The sequence below is a fragment of the Salvelinus alpinus genome, chromosome 15, assembly GCF_045679555.1.
Source record: "Salvelinus alpinus chromosome 15, SLU_Salpinus.1, whole genome shotgun sequence".
Classification (NCBI taxonomy): domain Eukaryota; kingdom Metazoa; phylum Chordata; class Actinopteri; order Salmoniformes; family Salmonidae; genus Salvelinus; species Salvelinus alpinus.
The window spans coordinates 18,770,332-18,791,121 of record NC_092100.1 but is presented as its reverse complement, the minus strand read 5'-3'; the positions used below and the strand labels follow the sequence as shown (position 1 = coordinate 18,791,121).

General features: G+C 40.6%; 1 protein-coding gene across 2 annotated transcripts; it reads right to left on the bottom strand.

Annotated features, from left to right (window-relative positions):
- Positions 1 to 3,943: 3,943 nt before the first annotated feature.
- On the bottom strand, positions 3,944 to 18,701 carry ccdc124 (coiled-coil domain containing 124). Of its 2 annotated transcripts, XM_071342729.1 has the most exons (5): positions 18,598 to 18,701; positions 6,030 to 6,213; positions 5,641 to 5,842; positions 5,433 to 5,538; positions 4,195 to 5,157 (listed from the first exon to the last, which is right to left on the bottom strand). In XM_071342729.1, exons 2-5 carry the CDS (start codon positions 6,186 to 6,188, stop codon positions 4,956 to 4,958), a joined length of 669 nt encoding a protein of 222 aa, XP_071198830.1. In that variant the 5' UTR covers positions 6,189 to 6,213; positions 18,598 to 18,701; the 3' UTR covers positions 4,195 to 4,955. The 2 variants fall into 2 exon arrangements, with proteins under 2 accessions (XP_071198828.1, XP_071198830.1); XM_071342727.1 differs by having other exon boundaries at positions 3,944 to 5,157; positions 5,433 to 5,842.
- Positions 18,702 to 20,790: the final 2,089 nt, after the last annotated feature.

Here is a 20,790-nt window from a genome sequence, read left to right as displayed (position 1 = left end):
AGACAGAAATAATCCTCAGTTTCATCAGCTGTCCAGGTGGCTTGTCTAAGAAGATCCTGCAGGTGAAGAAGCCAGATGTGGAGGTCCTGGGCTGGCGTGGTTACACAGTCTGTGGTTGTACTGCCAAATTATCTAAAATTACATTGGAGGCGGCTTAGGGTAAAGAAATTAATATTCAACTCTGTTGCAACAGCTCTGGTGGACTTTCCTGCAGTTAGCATGCCAATTGCACACTCCCTCAAAACTTGATACATCTGTGGCATTGTGTTGTGTTGTGCCAAAACTGCACTGTTAATCATCATGCTGCTTAATCAGCTTCTTGATATGCCACACCTGTCAGGTGAGGTGGATGGATTATCTTGGCTAGGAGAAATGGTCACTAACATGGATGAAAACACATTTGTGCACAAAACTCAAAAGGAATACGCTTTTTGTGTATATGGAACATTTCTGAGATCTTTTATTTCAGCTCATGAAACATGGGACCAACACTTTATTTTTGCTCAGTATAAATGGAGAGGATGTGAATGTAGTCAGATGACTGTCATCCAGTGTTAGAGCATGAGTGTCCCATTCAGGAGCCACTGGGAAACAAAGATGAGTTCCAATTCTCCTTTCCCATAAATTGACTCCGTCATGCATTTAAAAGCACTAGATTGGTCCATTTTAAATACCCATTTGTGCTAAATTAATAATGGTTTTGATACATAACAGTGGTGGGTTTGAAAGACACTTACCAGCAGCTACTAAAACAACTGACAAGAGATGTGGAGCTTTAAGCCTCCATAAATGAAATAGGAACTCCATACAGGAGTCTCTTGAAAACAAAGGTGAGAAAATGGTACGTAAACCTGCATTTAAAATGTTTCTGGTATTTGGAGTTAGACAGATCACTGGAGTTGAAAGATCTTTTTTCATAGTCTTTTCAAATCTCACTTAGGAAAAGCAATCTCCATACAATTCAGTCTATATTAAAGTCTTTACTTGCTGTAACCTGCAAGCAGATGCAGAATTCAGACCAAATTTAGCATGCTAACAGGATTAGGAACAACAGTATTGATCAGGTACACCTAGGATTGCACATTTTGGGGAAAATTCAGAGGTGGAAACTTTCCGTGGGAATTAATACCATTTAAAATGTGGATTTTTTTTGCATTGGATATATTTACCATATCATATGGAGACAGGGTAAAAAGTTTATGTTTCTGTCATAAGTAGACAATTGCAAATGATTAAATCCTTCCAATAGAAATTGTAAAAAACAATTGAACTTGAAATTAATTGACTTCACTGAACAAGAGGGAATATTGAATGAACCAATGATCCATCGCATCTCCCAAAAACATTTTCAACATACATCTGTAAAATGATAGTTTCTAGACTAAAGCTTTGGTTGTCTTCCTCTCAGGGTTCCATGTCTTCTCCCCGGACCTCCTCAATGTCCACCTCTTGAACATCAGACTGACGCTTCATCTTCACTGTCACTTTAAAACATTGTTGATGATGGCTCATTGTCAGGCTCAAAAAGCCCAAAATTTGCCCAGATGGCCATCAATTTTCCAACCCTTGTATTGGTCAGCCTGTTGTGTGCTTTGGTGTGTGTGTGTTCCCAAACAAGGACTAGTTGCGCTCTGAGGTGGCTGATGATGGTGGGATTTGGAAGATGGAGGCAACAGAGCCTCAGATCCACAAAGTCCCTTCCACCAGGTGGCTGATGAGATATGCTGGCACGACTGCCATATTGCATCTCCATCCCAAAGCCTTTGCTTGGAAGTGTACTTTGCCAGACTGCCGAGAACCTTGCCCTCATCCAGGCCCAAGGTGGTGAGACACGGTAGTGATGACACCATAGGCCTTGTTGATCTCTGCACCAGACAGGATGCACTTGCCAGCATACTTGGAGTCCAACATGTACGCTGCAGCTTGTATGGGCTTCAGGCAGAAGTCTTCACGCTTTTTGATGCATTTCAGAACTGCAGTTTCCTCTGCTTGGAGCAACAGTGAAGTGGGCAGGGCAGTATGGATTTCTCCTCCTACATCTGCAAGCAAAGTCTGAACATCAGACAGGATGACATTGTCTCCCTCAATCTGTGCAATGGCTACTGCTATAGGTTTCAGGAGTTTCAGGCTGCTTACCACTCTCTCCCAAAATACATCATCCAGAAGGATCCTCTTGATATTGGCACTGTGATATGGCCATTTCTTGGAGAGACTCCTTCCCCTCCAGGAGACTGTCAAACATGATGATAACACCACCCCAACGGGTGTTGCTGGGCAGCTTCAATGTGGTGCTCTTATTCTTCACACTTTGCTTGGTGAGTTAGATTGCTGCTATAACTTGATGACCCTTCACATACCTAACCATTTCCTTGGCTCTCTTGTAGAGTGTATCCATTGTTCAGTGCCATGTCGTCCTTGAGGAACAGATTCAATGCATGAGCAGCACAGCCAATGGGTGTGATGTGAGGGTAGGACTCCTCCACTTTAGACCAAGCAGCCTTCATGTTCACAGCATTGCCTGTCACCAGTGCAAATACCTTCTGTGGTTCAAGGTCATTGATGACTGCCTTCAGCTCATCTGCAATGTAGAGACCGGTGTGTCTGTTGTCCCTTGTGTCTGTTCTCTTGTAGAATACTGGTTGAGGGGTGGAAATGTAGTTAATTATTCCTTGCCCACGAACATTCGATCACCCATCAGAGATGATTTCAATACAGTCTGCTTTCTCTATGATTTGCTTGACCGTCACTTGAACTCTGTATCCATCAAATTAGTAGATAAAGCATGTCTGGATGGAGGGGTGTATGCTGGGCGAAGAACATTCAGAAATCTCTTCAAATACACATTGCCTGTGAGCATCAGAGGTGAACCAGTTGCAATACACAGCTCGAGCAAGACATTCATCAGCATTTCTCTGTCTACGTTCCTCCATTGAGTCAAAAACACTTCTGATTCCAGGAGGACCATGACCTGTTGTTATCGATAAGATGTCCAATTCATCATTTTCACCTCGAATAGAAGTACAGGGACTTTTGTCAGAGGTTGCTTGTTGTGAGCGCTGAGGGAACTTTATGCACTTGATCAGATTCTGCATCTTTCTTGCATTCGTCACATATGATTTGGCACAGTATTTGCAAATGTACACAGCTTTTCCTTCTACATTAGCTGCAGTGAACTGTCTCCACACATCAGATAGTACCCGTGGCATTTTCCTGTAAAGGATAGAATTTTTTGGGGGAAAACCCTAATAAAATTCCATGTACAGATAAATAGTTAAGCAGTTAGATTAAACAACTCCTTTGTTAAATAAATGTGTTAAAATGAAATGTATGGAAACAGGTGAATTAACACTCAGTTAACACGCTCAAGCAAGCTAAAACCATATGGTAGCAAAAACTATCAGAAATGGTTAAGTTAGAAATGATTTAAACACACTTTGCTGTAGGCTACTATTTACTAGTTAACAAAAAATGGTCAAAATATATTCCCCCCACCCAGTATTGTAATCAAAACTTACCAGAAAGCATACAGTCCTTGGCTCAGACAGTGTAGTAATGTGGGCTCAATAGCATCTCATTAGTGTGCAAGAGCTAGAGAATCAGCTGTACATGTGATGAAGAGTGCACTGCACATTTGATGGAAGAATTCATTGTGCATGCAGAGGGTTGCAATTCCATTGAATTGGAGATAGTTCAACCAAAATATGCCACAAGACCTAGAATTGCCTTGTGTATCCCACAAAAAAAGGTTCACTGTTATAAGCTAACTTTTTTGATGAATTTAAGCAAAATTCCCAAATTTCCCAGGCTTACTGTAACTTCCCATGGAAATTTACAAGAAAGCTTCCGACCCTTTGCAACCCTAGGTACACCTAATAAGGCCCTGTTAGGATGGGAAACAGGTGCAACAAGACACTATCATAGGTAAAGGGGTAGTCATTTCCAATGGTGCTGAAAATATCAGTTTATAACAGGGCAGTGCTCTTATAAGTCCACAGCTGGCTCTGGTCATGATATTTTCTTTTGTGGGTCATTATTATCATTAAGGGTTAAAGGCCCAGTGCAGACAACTCAGTTTGTATGCTTCGTATCATATTGTACAACAGCTGATGAAACTAACACTGTAAAAGTATAAAACATTTCATAAGTAATTTCCTGATAATTGCTGGTTGAAAATACAATATACACAAGACCATCTAAAATCAGCAGGTTTTAAAATGAAATGTATGGAAACAGGTGATTTTCAGCTTGCCTGGGTCATCACCAGGTGGTAAATTAGACCAATAACAAAGAGTTCCAAACAGCTAGTTTTGAGTTTTCCCCTCCCCACTCAGACCACTCCCAGACAGTCCTAGGAAAAGTCTGAGAAAGTTTTGCTAAAAATAATTTACAATTTTAATGGAAAACTAGTACAGTAAGGTACTTAATTGTAACCCAGAAATGTCATAATTGTATAAAACAGCTCCATCGGGCCTTTAAAAGGAGGCGGTTACTATAGCAAGAGTGCAGACCACATTTGAGTCATTTAGCAGACGCTCTTATACAGAGCGACATACCTGTAGTCTCACGCTCAGAAACAATTAGATGCTAGTATTGTGAACTGTAATAAATTACTTTTAATCTCAAACTTCTGTCACACCCCCCGCCCGTTTTCAACTTAAGTGCCAAAAACTGATAATGGGAATAAAATCCATAAACCGCTGAGATGCTTCACAAGTGGGAATTCACAGTAACAGAAAAATCATCAGGAACATGGGGGGAATTTGCTTTTCCTCTAAATGAAACAAGCTGAAGTCCCAAGGTGAATCCTTGCATCAGAGGTCCTTCCTAGGGAGTGAGTGCAGCTTTTCCAGCAACGTATTCATAATGGGGGAATAATTCTAGGTTGGAGGCATCTTCCATTGTAAGGTCCAATATGCATAGGTAACAGTTTTGTGTTAGCTGCTGCTGGAGTTGGTTCACTTGGCATTGTAGTTGGCAAAGCGCTGGTTCAGGGGGTTCTCTGGCGACTTCATCCACTCCTTTTTCAGTTGCTGCTTGAGCTGCGACAGCCGCATGTTGGGGTTCTCTTTTTTAAGGAGGGGCATGTTCAGTTCCTCGTACGAGGCGAACGCTGCCTTCACCCTGCGCTCGGGGTGGCGGTCGAGCTCTTCAGCCGTGCTGGGAAAGAAACAAACAAACACGAGGAGAGGGCTGAAACTTGGTTCTCTATGGAACCCCATACTTGTTATGATACCTGTCATGTCTGCTTTATATAGCCTGGAGTATGAAAAGTAACTTGTTATACGTCTACATTGTAGGTCACACCAAACCCACTTTATGTTGATAACGTATGGTAAACTGATGGAAAGGCTCCCCTAGTTCTATACAGTAATTTCAATATTGCTTTTGTAGGGGGTAACATTGAGAGGTTATGCCTCTTTAGTATTCTGTACCTGAGCACAGCAATGGCATCCTCTATGGATCTAGCATCCACTGCACCTTCCTCAGGGATGATGCGATTCACATTCTCCTCCAGGGGTGACTCCAGTTGACTCTTCTCTGGACACGAACATAGGAGAGGGGGAACATAAAAATACAACAGAACCCTGAGAGGAAAAAGAGCCTGGTTAATGCTTAAAGGAATAATGGTGAGGTCGTTGCCTTTCTCTTTGGGTTGCTCCTGCTGTTGTAGCGCCTGCTCAATACGCAGCGTCTCCTCAATCTGGGCCCGGGTCACTTTGCACGCCGCCACAGCAGCCGCCTCCTTGGCCTTCCCCTTAATCTTTGCAGCCTCCTCATCCAAGAGCCGCTGGTTCTCTTTCTTTCTCTCCAGGGCCTCAAGGCGCTTCTTCTCCTTGTCGTCCTGCAGGTTCAGAGAGGAGACATTTAAAGCCTAAATGATCAGACCCACTTCAACATATCAGGGAATTACAGATTCGTCTGGTCTGTACATACATAGCCAGATATTGGATTGTGATATAGCCCAATTGAATAGTGCTGCAGACTATTTGACCCAGTGTGGGAATAAGAAACAGAGCAAGAAAAGTCACCTTCCTCTGTTCTTTCTTCAGGACATGTTTATCGTTCTCCTGCCATAAAGCATCCTCCAGCTCCTTCTTCTTGCGGGAGTCTTCCACAGCTTTGGCCTCTGCCTTGCGGGCCTTGGCAGTCATCGCCTTGGAGTTCTCGCCCTGGAACTTCTTCGGCATTCCTAAGACTAGGCCTACTCTTCAGCTGACACAAACAAAGTATTATTTAGACATTCTATCATAAACCAAACCAGGTGGCAAGCTAACTTACCAAGTCACCATCTAATTGAGCCATGGGCCAAAGATAAGACTAAACAAACCAAAAGCATCTTAAGGCTAAGATCATCATTAGAACCATAGAACCGTACAATTCTAACGATGAACTTAGCCTTTAAGGCCTTTGCAGACTATGTTAGTCTTTTACAATTATCAGGTCACACTGTGTAATGTTACCTAATCAAAATCTTGATATCAACCTGGCCAGATTGTACGATTTGCTTCAGTTCTGTCATCACATTCTGCGATTGGCTTACGAGTAGTGATGATCAGTTCGAACAATTGTTTTTTCCCCAACTACTCTTTATATTGACTAGAATCATGATTAGCTTTTCTGAAAAGACTTAATGTTAATCGTTCGTTTGACCTGCTAGTGCTAGCTGCAATGAGTCCTACAGCAGGACTAATACACGCTCCTCCAGCTCAGCATCTCCAGAGATGTGCTCAGACTACCAACTCTGTCATATGAGTGCAGGGAAATAGATCATGAGTATAAAGAAAAAGACATGTTTAGAACTCATAATTGATCGCATGGTGCAAGAATTAACGCAATTAATTGATTACTGAATGTTATGGACACAGCTCTGTAGAACCAAAACGTACACAGCCTCTGCTCAACAAACTCGAACTTGAGAACAAATCGCCTGGGGGGGGGGGGGGGGGCTGCAGTTCGCAAACGACATTGTGCTCATCACCCTCACGGCAGTCAAGCAATGCATTCCGCAGAGAGTCAATCACAATCTAGTCCGGTTGCGGCCACAACTAAACAGTTTCAAATGTATCAAGAAATAATCTTATTTGTATGCCTAGCAATCAACAAATGTACATTGTTTTAAAGCACACGTTTGCAAGTCTCAGTCACAAATGACAGCTCCAATATGACCCTTATGGTGAACGAGAGTCTTGTAGAATCATGACTCGAATTTCCAGTTCATCGTTCACCGGTAGGGGGTTTTGCGTGTTCTGGGCATTACTTAAATGAACAAAATTAGTAGAAAGATCAGTTATTTTGACTGAACAAGTTTAAAAGATCTGAGTCAGTACTACTTGCGATGCTACGTAAGTCGACGTAGGCTACGTCAACTGCAGCGGTGTATTTGATCTGCGCATGTGACAGCAGCGCAAGCCTCACTCTGCTCATGGGGTGTCTCTCTTTGTCAACAAAGACTGGTATGCGATCCAAAATATTAAGGAAGTCTCAAGGTTCTGCTTGCCTGAGTTAGAATACCTAACAATAATAAACTGTAGACCCTACTATTTACCAAGAGTTTTCATCTATATTTTCGTAGCTGTCTATTTACCACCTCAAACTGATGTTGGCACTAAGACCGCACTCAAGAAGCTGTTTAGGGCCATAAGCCAACAAGAAAATGCTCATCCAGAGGGTGCCCCTAGCGGCCGGTGATTTTAATGCAGGGGGGGATGCCTCATTTCTACCAGCATGTCACCTGTGCAACTAGAGTAAAATAAACTCTAGATCACCTTTACTCCACAGAGACGCATACAAAGCTCTCCCTCACCCTCCATTTGGCAAATCTTACATTAATCTATCTTCCGGATTCTTTCTAACAAGCAAAAACTCAAAACAGGAAGTATCAATGACGCACTCAATACGGAAGTGGTCCGATGAAGCGGATGCTAAACTACACGACTGTTTTGCTAGCACAGACTGGAATATGTTCCGGAATTCATCAGATGGCATTGAGGAGTTTACCACATCAGTCACCGGCTTCATTAATAAGAGCATTGACAAAGTCATCCCCACAGTGACAGTAGGTACATATCCCAACCAGAAGCCATGGATTACAGGCAACATCCGCACTGAGCTAAAGGCTAGAGCTGCCACTTTCATGGAGCGGGACACTAATCCAGATGCTTATAAAGAAATCCCGCTACGCCCTCAGGCAAACCATTAAACAGGCAAAGCCATTAGCTTATGGCCCTAAACGCACTCAGGCAAACCATTAAACAATACAGGATGCTCGTCAGTTTACAAGCCCTGCCACATCCATCACAGATTACAAAGGGAAACCCAACTGAGAGCTTCACTGACAAGCAACATTCCTTCTATGCTCACGTTGAGGCAAGCAACACTGAACCATTCGTGAGAGCACCAGCCGTTCCGGACGACTGTGATCACGCTCTCCGTAGCCGATGTGATGTCACCTTTGAACAGGTTCACATTCACAAGGACGCAGGACCAGACAGATTACCAGGACGAGTACTCAGTGTCTTCACTGACATTTTCAACCTCTCTCTGACACAGTCTGTAATACCTACATGTTTCAAGCAGACCACCATATTCCCTGTGCCCAAGAACGCCAAGGTAACTTGTCTAAACAACTACCACACCGTAGCACTCCCATCTGTAGTCATGAAATGCTTTAAAGACTGGCCATGGCTCACATCAACACCATCATCCCAGAAACGCTCGACTCACTCCAATTCCATACAGTCCTAACAGATGACAATCTCTACTGCACTCCACACTGCCCTTTCCCACCTGGACAAAAGGAACACCTAGGTGAGAATGCTGTTCATAGACTACATCTCAACGTTCAACACCATAATGCCCTCCAATCTAAGCTCCCTGGTAATGAATGAACATCTTCCTCAACTGATTCCTGGACTTCCTGATGGGCCGGGTAGTGAGGGTAGGCGCTTATCGTGGACTACAAGAAACAGAGAGACGAATATGCCCTCATTCACATCAACGGGGCTGTAATGGAACGGGTCGAGAGCTTCAAGCTCCTGTGTCCACATCGCTAAGGACTTATCATGGTCCAAACACACCAACACAGTCGTGATGAGGTCATGACAATGCCTCTTCCCCCTCAGGAGGCTGAAAAGATATGGCATGGTCCCTTAGATCCTCAAAAAGTTATACAGCTGCACCATTGAGAGCATCTTGACTGGCTGAATCACCGCTTGGTATGGCAACTGCTCGGCATCCGACTGTAAGGCGCTACAGAGGGTAGTGCCTACAGCACAGTACATCACTGGAGTCAAACTCCCTGCCACCCAGGACCTTTATACCAGGCGGTGTCAGAGGAAGGCCCTAAAAATTGTGAAAGACTCCAGCCACCAAAGTCATAGACTTCTCTCTGCTACCGCACGGCAAACCGTACCGGAGCGCTAAGTCTGGGACCAAAAGGCTCCTGAACAGGTTCTACACCCAAGCTATAATACTGCTAAATAGTTAGTCCGAGTAGCTATTGGGTTATCTGCATCGGCCCTTTTTGCACCAACTCTTTTTAACTATGCACACACACTGGACACTACCCAAACACATACACACAATCGCCACACACTGCTGCTACTGTCTTATCTATCCTGTTGCCTAGTCACTTTATCCCTACCTATATGTACATATCTGCCTCAATTTCCTTGTTCCCCTGCACATCGACTCAGCACTGGTACCCCATGTATATAGCCAAGCTATCATTGAGTATTTATTCCTTGTGTTACAATTTTTTGGAGGGAGTATAGTGCATTGTTGGGAAGGGCCTGTAAGTAAGCTTTTCACTGTTAGTCTACACCTGTTGTTTATGAAGCGTGTGACAATTAAAATTATAAAGTGAGTAATTATGCATCTTAGAATTAGTTCACACATACAAACTTCATATGTCTGAACTCAGAATCAAATAGGCTTCCCCGAAATAACATGGTCGCAGTGGTAGAACGTTTATTTTGATTGGGATTTTGATAAATGCGCAAAATCACCATCAGGTAGCCTGATTTCAGATGTGTCATTATTATGGAAATCGTTCTTCTTGACAGCATGTAGACTAAACGTTTAAATCTTGGTGCCGGCCATGTTTCTATTGGTCAGTCACTGGGATCGGCTCATAACACCAGCCAGACTACACGATAAAGGCAACAACAACAAAAAAATCGTACACTGCTAGAACTTTGTCAGAGCCTATGACCGCAGGTTGCGGTACTTAAAAAAAAAAAAAGATTGGCAGACCTAGACCCTGTCACACTGAACGAGCCAAGATGTCCGACCTAAGAATTTGACCACCTTCTTGGAAATGTTGTCTGGGATGGCAAAATCGTGGCATAAAACAGCCAAAATCGTACTGTCTGCAAATCCCTTTAGAATCCCTTTACGGCTGCAAATATTGACGCTGCTTATTCTAATTCTTTAGGCAGAACCAATAAAAATGCACTTAACAAAAAAAATCATCCACGACACCCGCTAGTTCGACGAGTGGCTGACATGCTGACCACACTGCATCGCATGCGCTGCTAAATAAATGTACACGTTATTCAATCATTGCGCGCATCAATGAGCGTCTGCGTAGCCAGGCGCTAAACTAGAACTTGGTTCTATTTGTGACACGCTGCAAGTCCCACCTCTCCCCATTGGTTTTTAGGAGCATATACCCACGTGGGTGATTGAAAGATGAACTGAGGTCCACACTCCAGGCCAGTTGGTAGTGGTAATGCACCTTAAAGTTGGTTGCCAACAGGCATATAAAGTCCAAAGAAGAAGCCTGAAGGATGAGAGATTACTAGAAACGAACTCGGTTTACCCTTTAATCTGTGGATGGTCGGAGTAGAGGACCTTGTGCATTTCAGATAAAATAACAGCACAATGTTTATATCCCAGGATGTTTAATGCTTTTCGACCTGTCCCCAAATTAATATAGTTGGTTCAGAGTTTGTTTTGACATTTCAACCTGCGTGTCCTGATCGTTTGGTGTGGGTGGACAAAATCAACATGCGCACGCGCGGTCTGGTCAGCATGTGACACCATGCCCAAACCGGACAACCGCGTGCACAAAGAGATTTTGTCCCCCCACACCAGACGCGATCACAACACACAGGTTGAAATATCATAACAAAGTCTGAACCAATTATATTAGTTTGGGGACAGGTCGACAAGCATTAAACATTTATGCCAATTTAGCTAGCTTGCAGTTGCTAGCTAATTTGTCCTGGGATATAGACATTGATTTGTTATTTTACCTGAAATACACAAGGTCCTCTACTCCGACAATTAATCCACACAAAACGGTCAACCGAATCGTATCTAGTCATCTCTCCTCCTTCCAGGCCTTTTCTTCTTTGGACTTTATATGGCGATTGGCAACTAACTATCATAATAAGGTGTATTACCATAACTGAGCTCAGTTCATTTTTCAGTCACCTACGTGGGTATATGCTTCTAAAAGCCAATGAGGATATGGGGAGGCAGAACTTGCAGCACGTTCTGTACCACAAATATAATCAACTTCTATTTTAGCACCTGGCAACGCAGACCCTCGCGAGCAGTGTGGATGCAATGATTTAATAACATGTGTAAATGTATTTTGCAGCGCACGCGACATGTCCGGTTTGGGCAGCGTGTAACATGCTAACCACACCACTCGCGTTGCAAAATAAATGTACACATACATGTTATTCAATCATTGCACCCATACTGCTCATGCGCTGCCAAGTGCTAAAATAGAAGTCAGTTCTATTTGTGACGCTGAATGCGGTGCAAGTCCTGCCTCTCCCATCTCATCTTTGGTTTATAGAAGCATTGGTTAATAGAAGCATTGGTTATACCCACGTGGGTGATTGAATGATGAAATGAGGCCGGTCAGTTGTGGTAATACACCTTATGAAAGTTAGATGCCAATCGCCATATAAAGTCCAAACAACAAAAAGCCTGGAAGGAGGAGAGATGACTAGAAACAATTCAGTTGACCGTTTTGTGTGTGTATTAATTGTCAGAGTAGAGGACCTTGTGCATTTCAGGTAAGATAACAACTCAACCTTTATATCCCATGACAAATTAGCCAGCAACAGCAAGCTAGCAAAATAGGACAAATTAGCTAGCAACTGCAAGCTAGCTAGCTAAATTACCATAAAATGTTTAATGCTTTTTGACCTGTCCCCAAATTAATATAATAACTGGTTCAGAGTTTATTTTAATATTTCAACCTGCGTGTCGTGATCGCGTTTGGTGTGGGGGGACAAAATCAATTTGCGCACGATGAAGTCCGCGGTTTGGGCATGGTGTTATTAGGCTGGACACATTACATTTTTAACAACGTTCTTTTCTGAGAAAAACTAGTTGCATCCGCCGTGGAACCCAGTTTCATAATATGACCATATTTCCCAGTTGCTTGCCGTCGTTTTGAAGACCGAGGTAAAGACAGTTTCAGGTTGGATATTAGACACATATTTGCCTGTAGTTTTCCTTATGTCCACCAACAGCAGTTAGGGACAGTCAACATAGTGACAAATCAAAATGTTCACGTTTCAATAGCTCTTTAACCATTACTCCTAAAACTGGTTGTAGCTAACCCACTGGCATAGACACACATTGCACACACTTTTTTTCTTCGATTTACATCTCGCACTATTTTAAATTATTTATTTACATTTTTGAATTTCAATAGCTCATTGGTCATATGACCTACTGACTTCAAACAAGGTTCAGAATGTCCACCACTGACTACCCTTCTATATTGCACACCCTTTAGTTTGTCCATTTTCATCTCACATGAATTTTTCTAAATGTAAAATTTCAATAGCTCCTTGGTCATGTGACCTAATGACTTCAAACAAGGTTCAGAATGTCCACTGACTATACCTTCATATCGTACACTTTGATGTTTGTCTACTTTCATCTCATGCTATTAGACTTAAATCTGTAAGCTTGCAGGCCTTCATTTTACATGGGTGTTAAAAAAAAATTGAAGTCAACAAATGTTCCATCCTCGCAATAACTATCTTTCACATGGACACTGAAAAGATCCGCAAAAATGTCTGTATGTGGAATGGATCAAGGACAGGTGTTCAAACAGAAGTGCTTAAAGGAAGGTGCACAGGTAGGCCTCATGAAAAACAATGTTTCATATGCTCTTTTTAATCACAGTAATAGGCAGGGATTTGTCAGTCAGAGTGAGATTGATGACGTGAAATAATAATTTTCTAAGCATCACTTTCATATACTGTACATTAACACAAATCCTTCTACTCTGAGTATTAGCACACAGTTTACATAACCTGATAATGACTTGATATTTGAGTGCATTCACAAGCCACCTGCAGACAACTTAAGATGTCCTAACTGACTTGCCAAAACTATAGTTTGTCAACAAGACACTTGTGGAGTGGTTGAAAATACGAGTTTTAATAATTCCAACCTAAGAGTATGTAAACTTCGACTTCAATTGTATGTGACAATTACCCATTAAATTGCATGTAGCCAGAATATATTAGACAAATAAAAAGGCACATGTAATTACGTTTGTTTTAAATCTCGATAAACAATCCTTCTAACTAACCAATATTCTCTGAAATGTCTATGCATTTTAGTTTATGCTTAATTATTTGTATAATGTTCTTCACATTCAAAGCATTTGTAGTTTTACTTTCTCTCCTTATACAGACAATCGAATGGTACTTTCAAGCAACCCCAAAAATCTGTGGTCACGGGACAAAGATTTACATCCTAAATCACTACTCAGCCCAAGTCATTCTAAATGGAGAAATAAGTTTAGTGTGCAAGCAAAGTCTGCCCAAGGTACTAATACAATCTGTTAGTGGAATTGGCTTAGTGGCAAGCATGTGAAATTATTTATTTCAGGTGAACTTCAGTAACTACAATGCTGTCATGAGTTTCTTGAATGTGAACCAGAACCACTGGAAGTTCATTGTGAGTAAAATCCTTTTTCCAAAATACATTTTTTGTGATATGGGTCATTTAATAGTTAAATAATTTAATTGATCAATACATTTCTATATTGCTCCCCCAGTATCTGCATGAACCATCAGGCCAAGTATTTTTGTTTGAATCTGCTGGACAGAAAGAGAAGGAGGAATCGCAACACGCTGCATTCAAATTCAGGTCTTAGTTATTCCATTGTACTGGATCTAATACATATTAGCATTTTACATACATTCATAAGTGTAATACTTTTTTATGACATACTGTGAAAAACGCTTGGATGCTGGCTCTGTCACTTTCAGACTTGCACAGAGCAGACTGAAAGGGGAAGGGTAGCTCTTGACTTGAACCACAGGGGTTCTCTGTAAAGCGAGAGTAATCCAAAAAGGCACAGACACACCCCTTGACTTTCAATTGGCACCCTTGACCTGTGCATTCTCTCCTGATTGGCTCTGTGGTGCTTAGTCAATGGGAACTCCGTTGCCGGCCCCATCATAAAGTTTACACAGTCTGGCAGTCTGACCAAAGTGCCAGAGGTATGAGGAGAGACAACCTCCTTTGTATTTATGGGAACAAATATGTCCTAACACTTTGGATCCAATTCTTGGACAGTTAGAAGACACAATGCATCAATGCAACAACAAAACAAAAAAGAGTAACCTCAACCTTGTGGGTCAATAAAGTGCCAACTCAATTCTACCACTGACTAGTCTCTCATGCCCCTATGAACGGGGACACAGGGCAATAATTTTTAATCTAAACCAGCCCTTTTTTACTAGAGTACACTAACCTCTAATTGGGGCTCTTTTCTTGACACATAGTAGCAGTTTACCAGATAAGAAGTCAAGAAGATCAAAAAGTAGATTGTTGTAAGGGTGTATTACGTCCTGTGCTGGCCCCATTGTCATATCCATTCTGGATTCTGAGTGGTAAAATCATAGCTGAAAAATGCATGTGTATACTGTATGTGGGAATGTCTTATGTCCATCCTACATGTAGTTTTGATACATGGAATATTCCTCAACTGCATTTGTCATAAATTACTATTGCAAATAGAAGTATTATGTTCAACAACTGACATTTCCAGAACACACTTTAACACCCTTTGTGCTTACAAGTCAGATTTGGTGGGCACTGTCATCTGTGATCTTTGTGATATGACTTTCTTTAAGCACGTACTGATGAAACTGTCACTTAATATTTTTTTCTTAAAGTCTTCAAACGCTCTACATTTATTCACTCTGTGATAGGGTTGGATCCTATATGCTACTTTTATTATTGTCCTGTAAATGGTTCAGTGCCTATCATTTAGGCTGAGTGTAGAATGGGGCATAAAGGAAATTACCTCTACTAATAAATTACTAGATTATAGTGATAAGGAAAACAGCATACAAATGTGGCTTGTGTATTCATTTGCCTATAATTAATCAGAATTCCATTATGTTTACATAAAAAAAAGAGAATACTTCAAAATGAGAAGATCCTGCCATGGAAAAGACAACTGGGCGGACATAAAGTGGAAAGGAGGGGTAATAACTCACACCATGCAGCAGGACACCTTCAGCTGCGGGGTCTTTGTAATGCATAAAAATAGTTATATTTTCAATAATGAATGGTTAGCTGTTATGTGACAATTAGGTCAAAAACTATTTTATTTTTTTGGTGTAGATGGCCAAGGAATTTGCACAGAACTTCCCCAACATCCCTTTCCAAATTGATATAGAACCTTCAAAAACACATGGAGCAACTGCAAAAAGAAATGGCTGAGGATATACTAAAACTTTCTGGTATGTAATGACATTTAATTCAAAGTAAATGTAAATTCTATATTTGTATGTAGTTGTGTGGGACAGCCATATGTTCAGTTCATGCCCATGATTTCAGAGTTCAACAAAGCCAACAACTGCTTCATGTAAGACAATTTAAGATATAACCCAATGGATGGCTAATTTGTCATACTGCATTGATATTATTTATAACGTGTTACGCTTTGTTTTGTTTTAGATTGAATGTTTTGCATGCCAACGGTGGTTCCATGTCCTGTGCCTAGGAATGAAGACAAAATAGTTCAACAGAGTAAAGAACACAAACTGGAAGTGCAGTCTTTGTTGTTGAAAATGTATGCTATACCCCATCCACACTGAAGAGGCTCTGAAATGTACATCAACCAGGGATAAAGAGAAAGACCTATTTGAAGTGTCTGTTGACATGTTGGAAAAGATTAAAGGTCTACAATTTATGTTTCATTTGTCAATATTACATTTTTACTCATTGATTTACTGGCCACCATTACTATGGTTACATGTTCATTATATGTATTGATCAGCAAACCCACTGCAGCCTACCTCACTAGCTCACTCTCCATCCCTGTTTTGGACAATTAATAACATGACACTTGTACTTTTTGCCCTTTTCCTTTATGGTTGATATTAACGATGAAAAGAGATTATCTGTCTCTCTCCTATTGTGTACCGCTGTTAAATACTGTGGGAAAATATTTTAAAAACTGGGAAAATAACTACTTAGAACTACCAATTATTATTAGATAAATATGAAAGAAAAGGGTAAACACAACACTGGACTGACCCCCTAATTGTCAAACTAATATTAATGTACAACAATATAGAAGATACATGACTAGAGGTTATGCAATATGGGTGTATATCCACTGCACGCTTCTTAGGTGTGTAATTGACATGACCAAGGGGCTATTGCAATTTAAAATTATGAAAAATGTACGTTACACCACGTGATTTTACACTACACAAACACAAGTGTGCAATATAGAAGGGTACATTCTGCACCTTGTTTGAAGTCAGTAGGTCAAATGACAAAGGAGCTATTGAAATTTTAAATTTTGAAAAATGTATGTAAAAACGTGAGATGAAAATTGACAAACTAAAGGTGTGCAATATAGAAGGGCAGTCAGTGGACATTCTGAACCTTGTTTGAGTCAAGTAGGTCACATGACCAAGGAGCTATTGAAGTTCGAATGTAAACAAAAGTTTGTACTTTGTTTACCTCCCTAACTAATTCAACTAGAAATACAAAATGCTGGACACATTTCCACGTGTATTAGTTTTGGAAAGCGAATTAATGTCCAAATCGTGAAAATAAGACCTGTGCAATGTTGTGCGCAATTGTTCCAACATCGTGAAACTTTTTTGGAGTATGTGGGTCAAGTTGTTTGAAAACTATTGAGGTTTGAAAGAGCGAATATCCGTCGAATATCCAACTTGAAACTGTGTTTACCTCGGTGTTTTGAAGTAATCGCGAAAAAACAGGCCTTATTTTAGTGCATTGTTCACCCTGCCAGCCCCTATTAGTTCTATTGAGCACTGTGGCACCACCAACTTGCCTTCAGAACGTTCTATTCCCAGTTTATTGTTCAACGTCACAATACCTGCTTGGCTATTGTTGGCAATGATACCTGCTCACGTTGTTAATAGTTAAAATTTAAACAAAAATTATATTGGAATTCTGCGGTCTTCCCATCGTTTCCTATGGGGGAAATATAGGCATGTCTGTCCATTTCGCCAAATATCTCGCAATGTGTGTATTTTTATTTTTTTCAAGTCGGACGCCATTTTAATCATGTGAACCTCCTCTTTCTAATTACGTAAGCCTGGGCAGCTAGCTCGGTTGTCATCAAATGCTAGCCCCCAAAATACTTTTTGCCATGGAAAGCTGAGCTCCCACCATTGTTTTCCTATGGAGAGGCATGCCGGTCTATTTAGCCAAATATCTCAGTGTATATTTAGATTTTCTTCAAGTCGGACACCATTTTAAAATCGGGAGAATCTCCTCTGTAATTATATAAGTCTTGGGCGGCGATCGCTAAACCAGAAATATACCTTTTTATTTTTTCCTTACTATCTCATTACGCAGACATAAGCACAGTTGACACCATTGAGGTGCGGATGTTTACTTTCTACACAAGTTTTTTTCCCCCCAGTTTCGTCCGAAGAACAGATTGTAGTGGTAAAATGAAAAGGGATACATTGTGCCATTTAGGCGAAATTTAGTTCTAAACATCACCCCAGTCAAAACAGGATCTGCGAACGTTCGATTCCATTAATTTGCTATGGGATCGCGCTAGTGTTCCAGTTTAGCCAACGTTCTTAAGCGTTAGGTGAATTTTAACTCGTTCTATTGTCCAGCCTAGTGTTATAAGGCAGGCAACGTTAACGATGGTTTTGGTTAACAGCTCGGACATTTAATGATGCACCTTCGAAGGATGAACTTTGCCTTCAGATGTTTTTGGGAAACCGGGCAAACGCATGTTAGAAGTTATACATATCAACCATGTAGCCTAACTCTAGCAATCCTGCAAGGTAACGTTAGTAACAAGCTTACAAAACATTCGACAAACGTTAACTACCTAGCAAGATACTTTAGTCATACGAGTTATGTATTTACCCAACATATTACCAGTAACCACACATAAAACGTCTTGCAACCTAGCTAGTTTCCAGCTTCCATAGCGATGGCTGTATAAATGAGCAAGTTACTGCTAGCTAGCTAACCAGCCTGTTATGAGCAAGTTAGCTAGCCAAGACCAATATTTCAGTGTCTCCGTGCCAATTGAATCTCTTAACAAATGTAAAAATAAATAAAAGTGTGAAAGGAGAAGGGCTATACCTGAGCGACAGATGTTGTTTCGAAAAAGGCATCTGAGTGTCAGACCATTGAGCTATGAAATAACCCTTTCGTGACGACGCACCGTGATGACGTGCTGAACGAAATGGCTTGTTTAAGAGATAAATGTCATAATTTCTGAAATAAATCATTATATCAAAACCATTAAATAGTACAACCGGTCCTATTTTTTTGTAACATAATTCTGTATGTCAATCCAAAAATGTATACTATAAATACAGACAAAAAACAAATGCAAAATGTTCTCCTTCTCCATTCCACAGAAATCACATTTATAGTCAATATTCAGCTTGAATCTTTCCAAAACATGTTTCAAAGGATAAATTCGATGTAACATTTTAAATGAAACTTCCTTTACTTTGTTACTGATACAATATTTGTTAGCAATTTTCCATGCTTTCCCCCATTTGTATATCACCATAGATATTTGACGAAAAGAATATTGCTGAGGGAATTGTAGTATCACAAACAATATTCCTATTTCTGTTTATTACTACATAAATATGTAGTATATTTAATTCAACTGCTAATAATACTAGGTAAATTTCATATTCACAAATGAAAATGGTCTAATTCAAAACCTAACTTTTTTCACTTTATAAATGAATTTAAACAATATGGCACTACTTTAACTAAAATGAAAAACAAAAAGGCAATTAAAACTTGTATTATTAATGAATATGATATGTTTGTTTAGGATTCCTGGCAATGTAAATAGTTTGTATGTATGCTTGTACGTGACTAATCCTCTTTTGTTTGTTGATATTTGTTAATAAAACATTTTTTTAAATGGCTCGTTTAAGTGACGTCCCAAACTAACCCAATCTGTTTGATTGACTTGTTTTTTAGATTTACACTTTGTGTCTAATAAATTCTAGTTATATATTTAGTATTGTTATGGTTTCCAAGCAAAGGTTTTGAAATTTCAAAAGTAAAAGGACTTGCTTTTTCCACCAGTTTCATACCAGCTTGTTGATATTATTAGAATGAATCTAAAAAATAAACCCAATTTATTTTCAACACAAACAAACAAGCCTTCTCACTACTCAGAGAAATAGAACATTTAAACAGTCAAAATTGGAGGAGCAGACGTATCTATTTTCATGACGTCACATGAAGCATTATGGAGCCAGCTGAAGAAGCTCTCGACAACGAAGTTGAGTTGTCTGGAAATGAAGCTAGTCATGCATGCTCTAACGCAGGCACTACACACAGCAAAAGATTAAAAGAGTTGGAAAATGCTGCGTTGCAAACGAGCTTGAATTCTCTACGAATGGAGTCGGAATCAGCCACAGATACCGGGAGTAAGAGAGGCCAAGAGTCCGGGGAGGAGGAATATTCGAACGGCTTGTCGTCCAATGAGTCGGGGGCCTTACCACCACAAACCCCAAGGCCTGAGGCAGTAGAAGAATCCGATACAAATGTTGAAGAAGAAAGGACCCTTACAGACCACTTAAATAAACGTCTCCTCTCATCATTTCTTGATAAATTGAATCAAAGAGACTTGGCTCTTCCCGGTATTCAACGCCTGGACTGCGCTGTCGCAGACGAGGATTCTAACCGGGCCGCGGAAGAATGGTGATGGAGTTGGGAGATATCTGGCACGAGAAAGGAACACGGACCTCCAATAGCTGATGCTATCAATGTGGACAGGCAGCAACATTAATTTCACAACAACTTGGGGTTTATTTCATTCATAATTACAAGCCTCGTGTCGTTTAAGATTGAGCGTCTTGGTCGCTGTTTGTCCCAAATGTATTTGTCGTCAATTTAGCTAAAAGCGGGCCAAGGACGGTGGTGACGGCAAGAAAACAAAGACGTGTAACCTATGTTGAATCCTCAACAATATTCGTCAGCATTATATTTGCTAGTCCATGTTTTGATCTCGGTGATTGAAATAAACTACACATTCTGTCCAGAATTTAAGCATACATGTGTTTTTCCCTATCAATATATAGCCTATGGCCATGGCAACATTACACAGCTAATGCATGCACAAGTTTGTCTATTAGACACAAAATCTGGTAAATAAATTACATAATTTTGAGATAGGTGTTGCAACATTTCATCAGTAGCCCACTCATCCTATAAAAATGACCTACCTTTAAAATAGTTGATATTGATACATCTGATCTATTGCATAGGTAGCACGTTCAGTTGGATTTATCAAGCTAT

Coding starts and splice junctions, on each gene's coding strand:
- ccdc124 (XM_071342727.1), bottom strand. CDS start 6,188: ATGCCGAAGAAGTTCCAGGGCGAGAACTCCAAGGCGATGACTGCCAAG. Junction 5,843..6,029: donor TGAAGAAAGAACAGAGGAAG/GTGACTTTTCTT, acceptor CTGAACCTGCAG/GACGACAAGGAGAAGAAGCG. Junction 5,158..5,432: donor GATGCCATTGCTGTGCTCAG/GTACAGAATACT, acceptor TTTCTTTCCCAG/CACGGCTGAAGAGCTCGACC.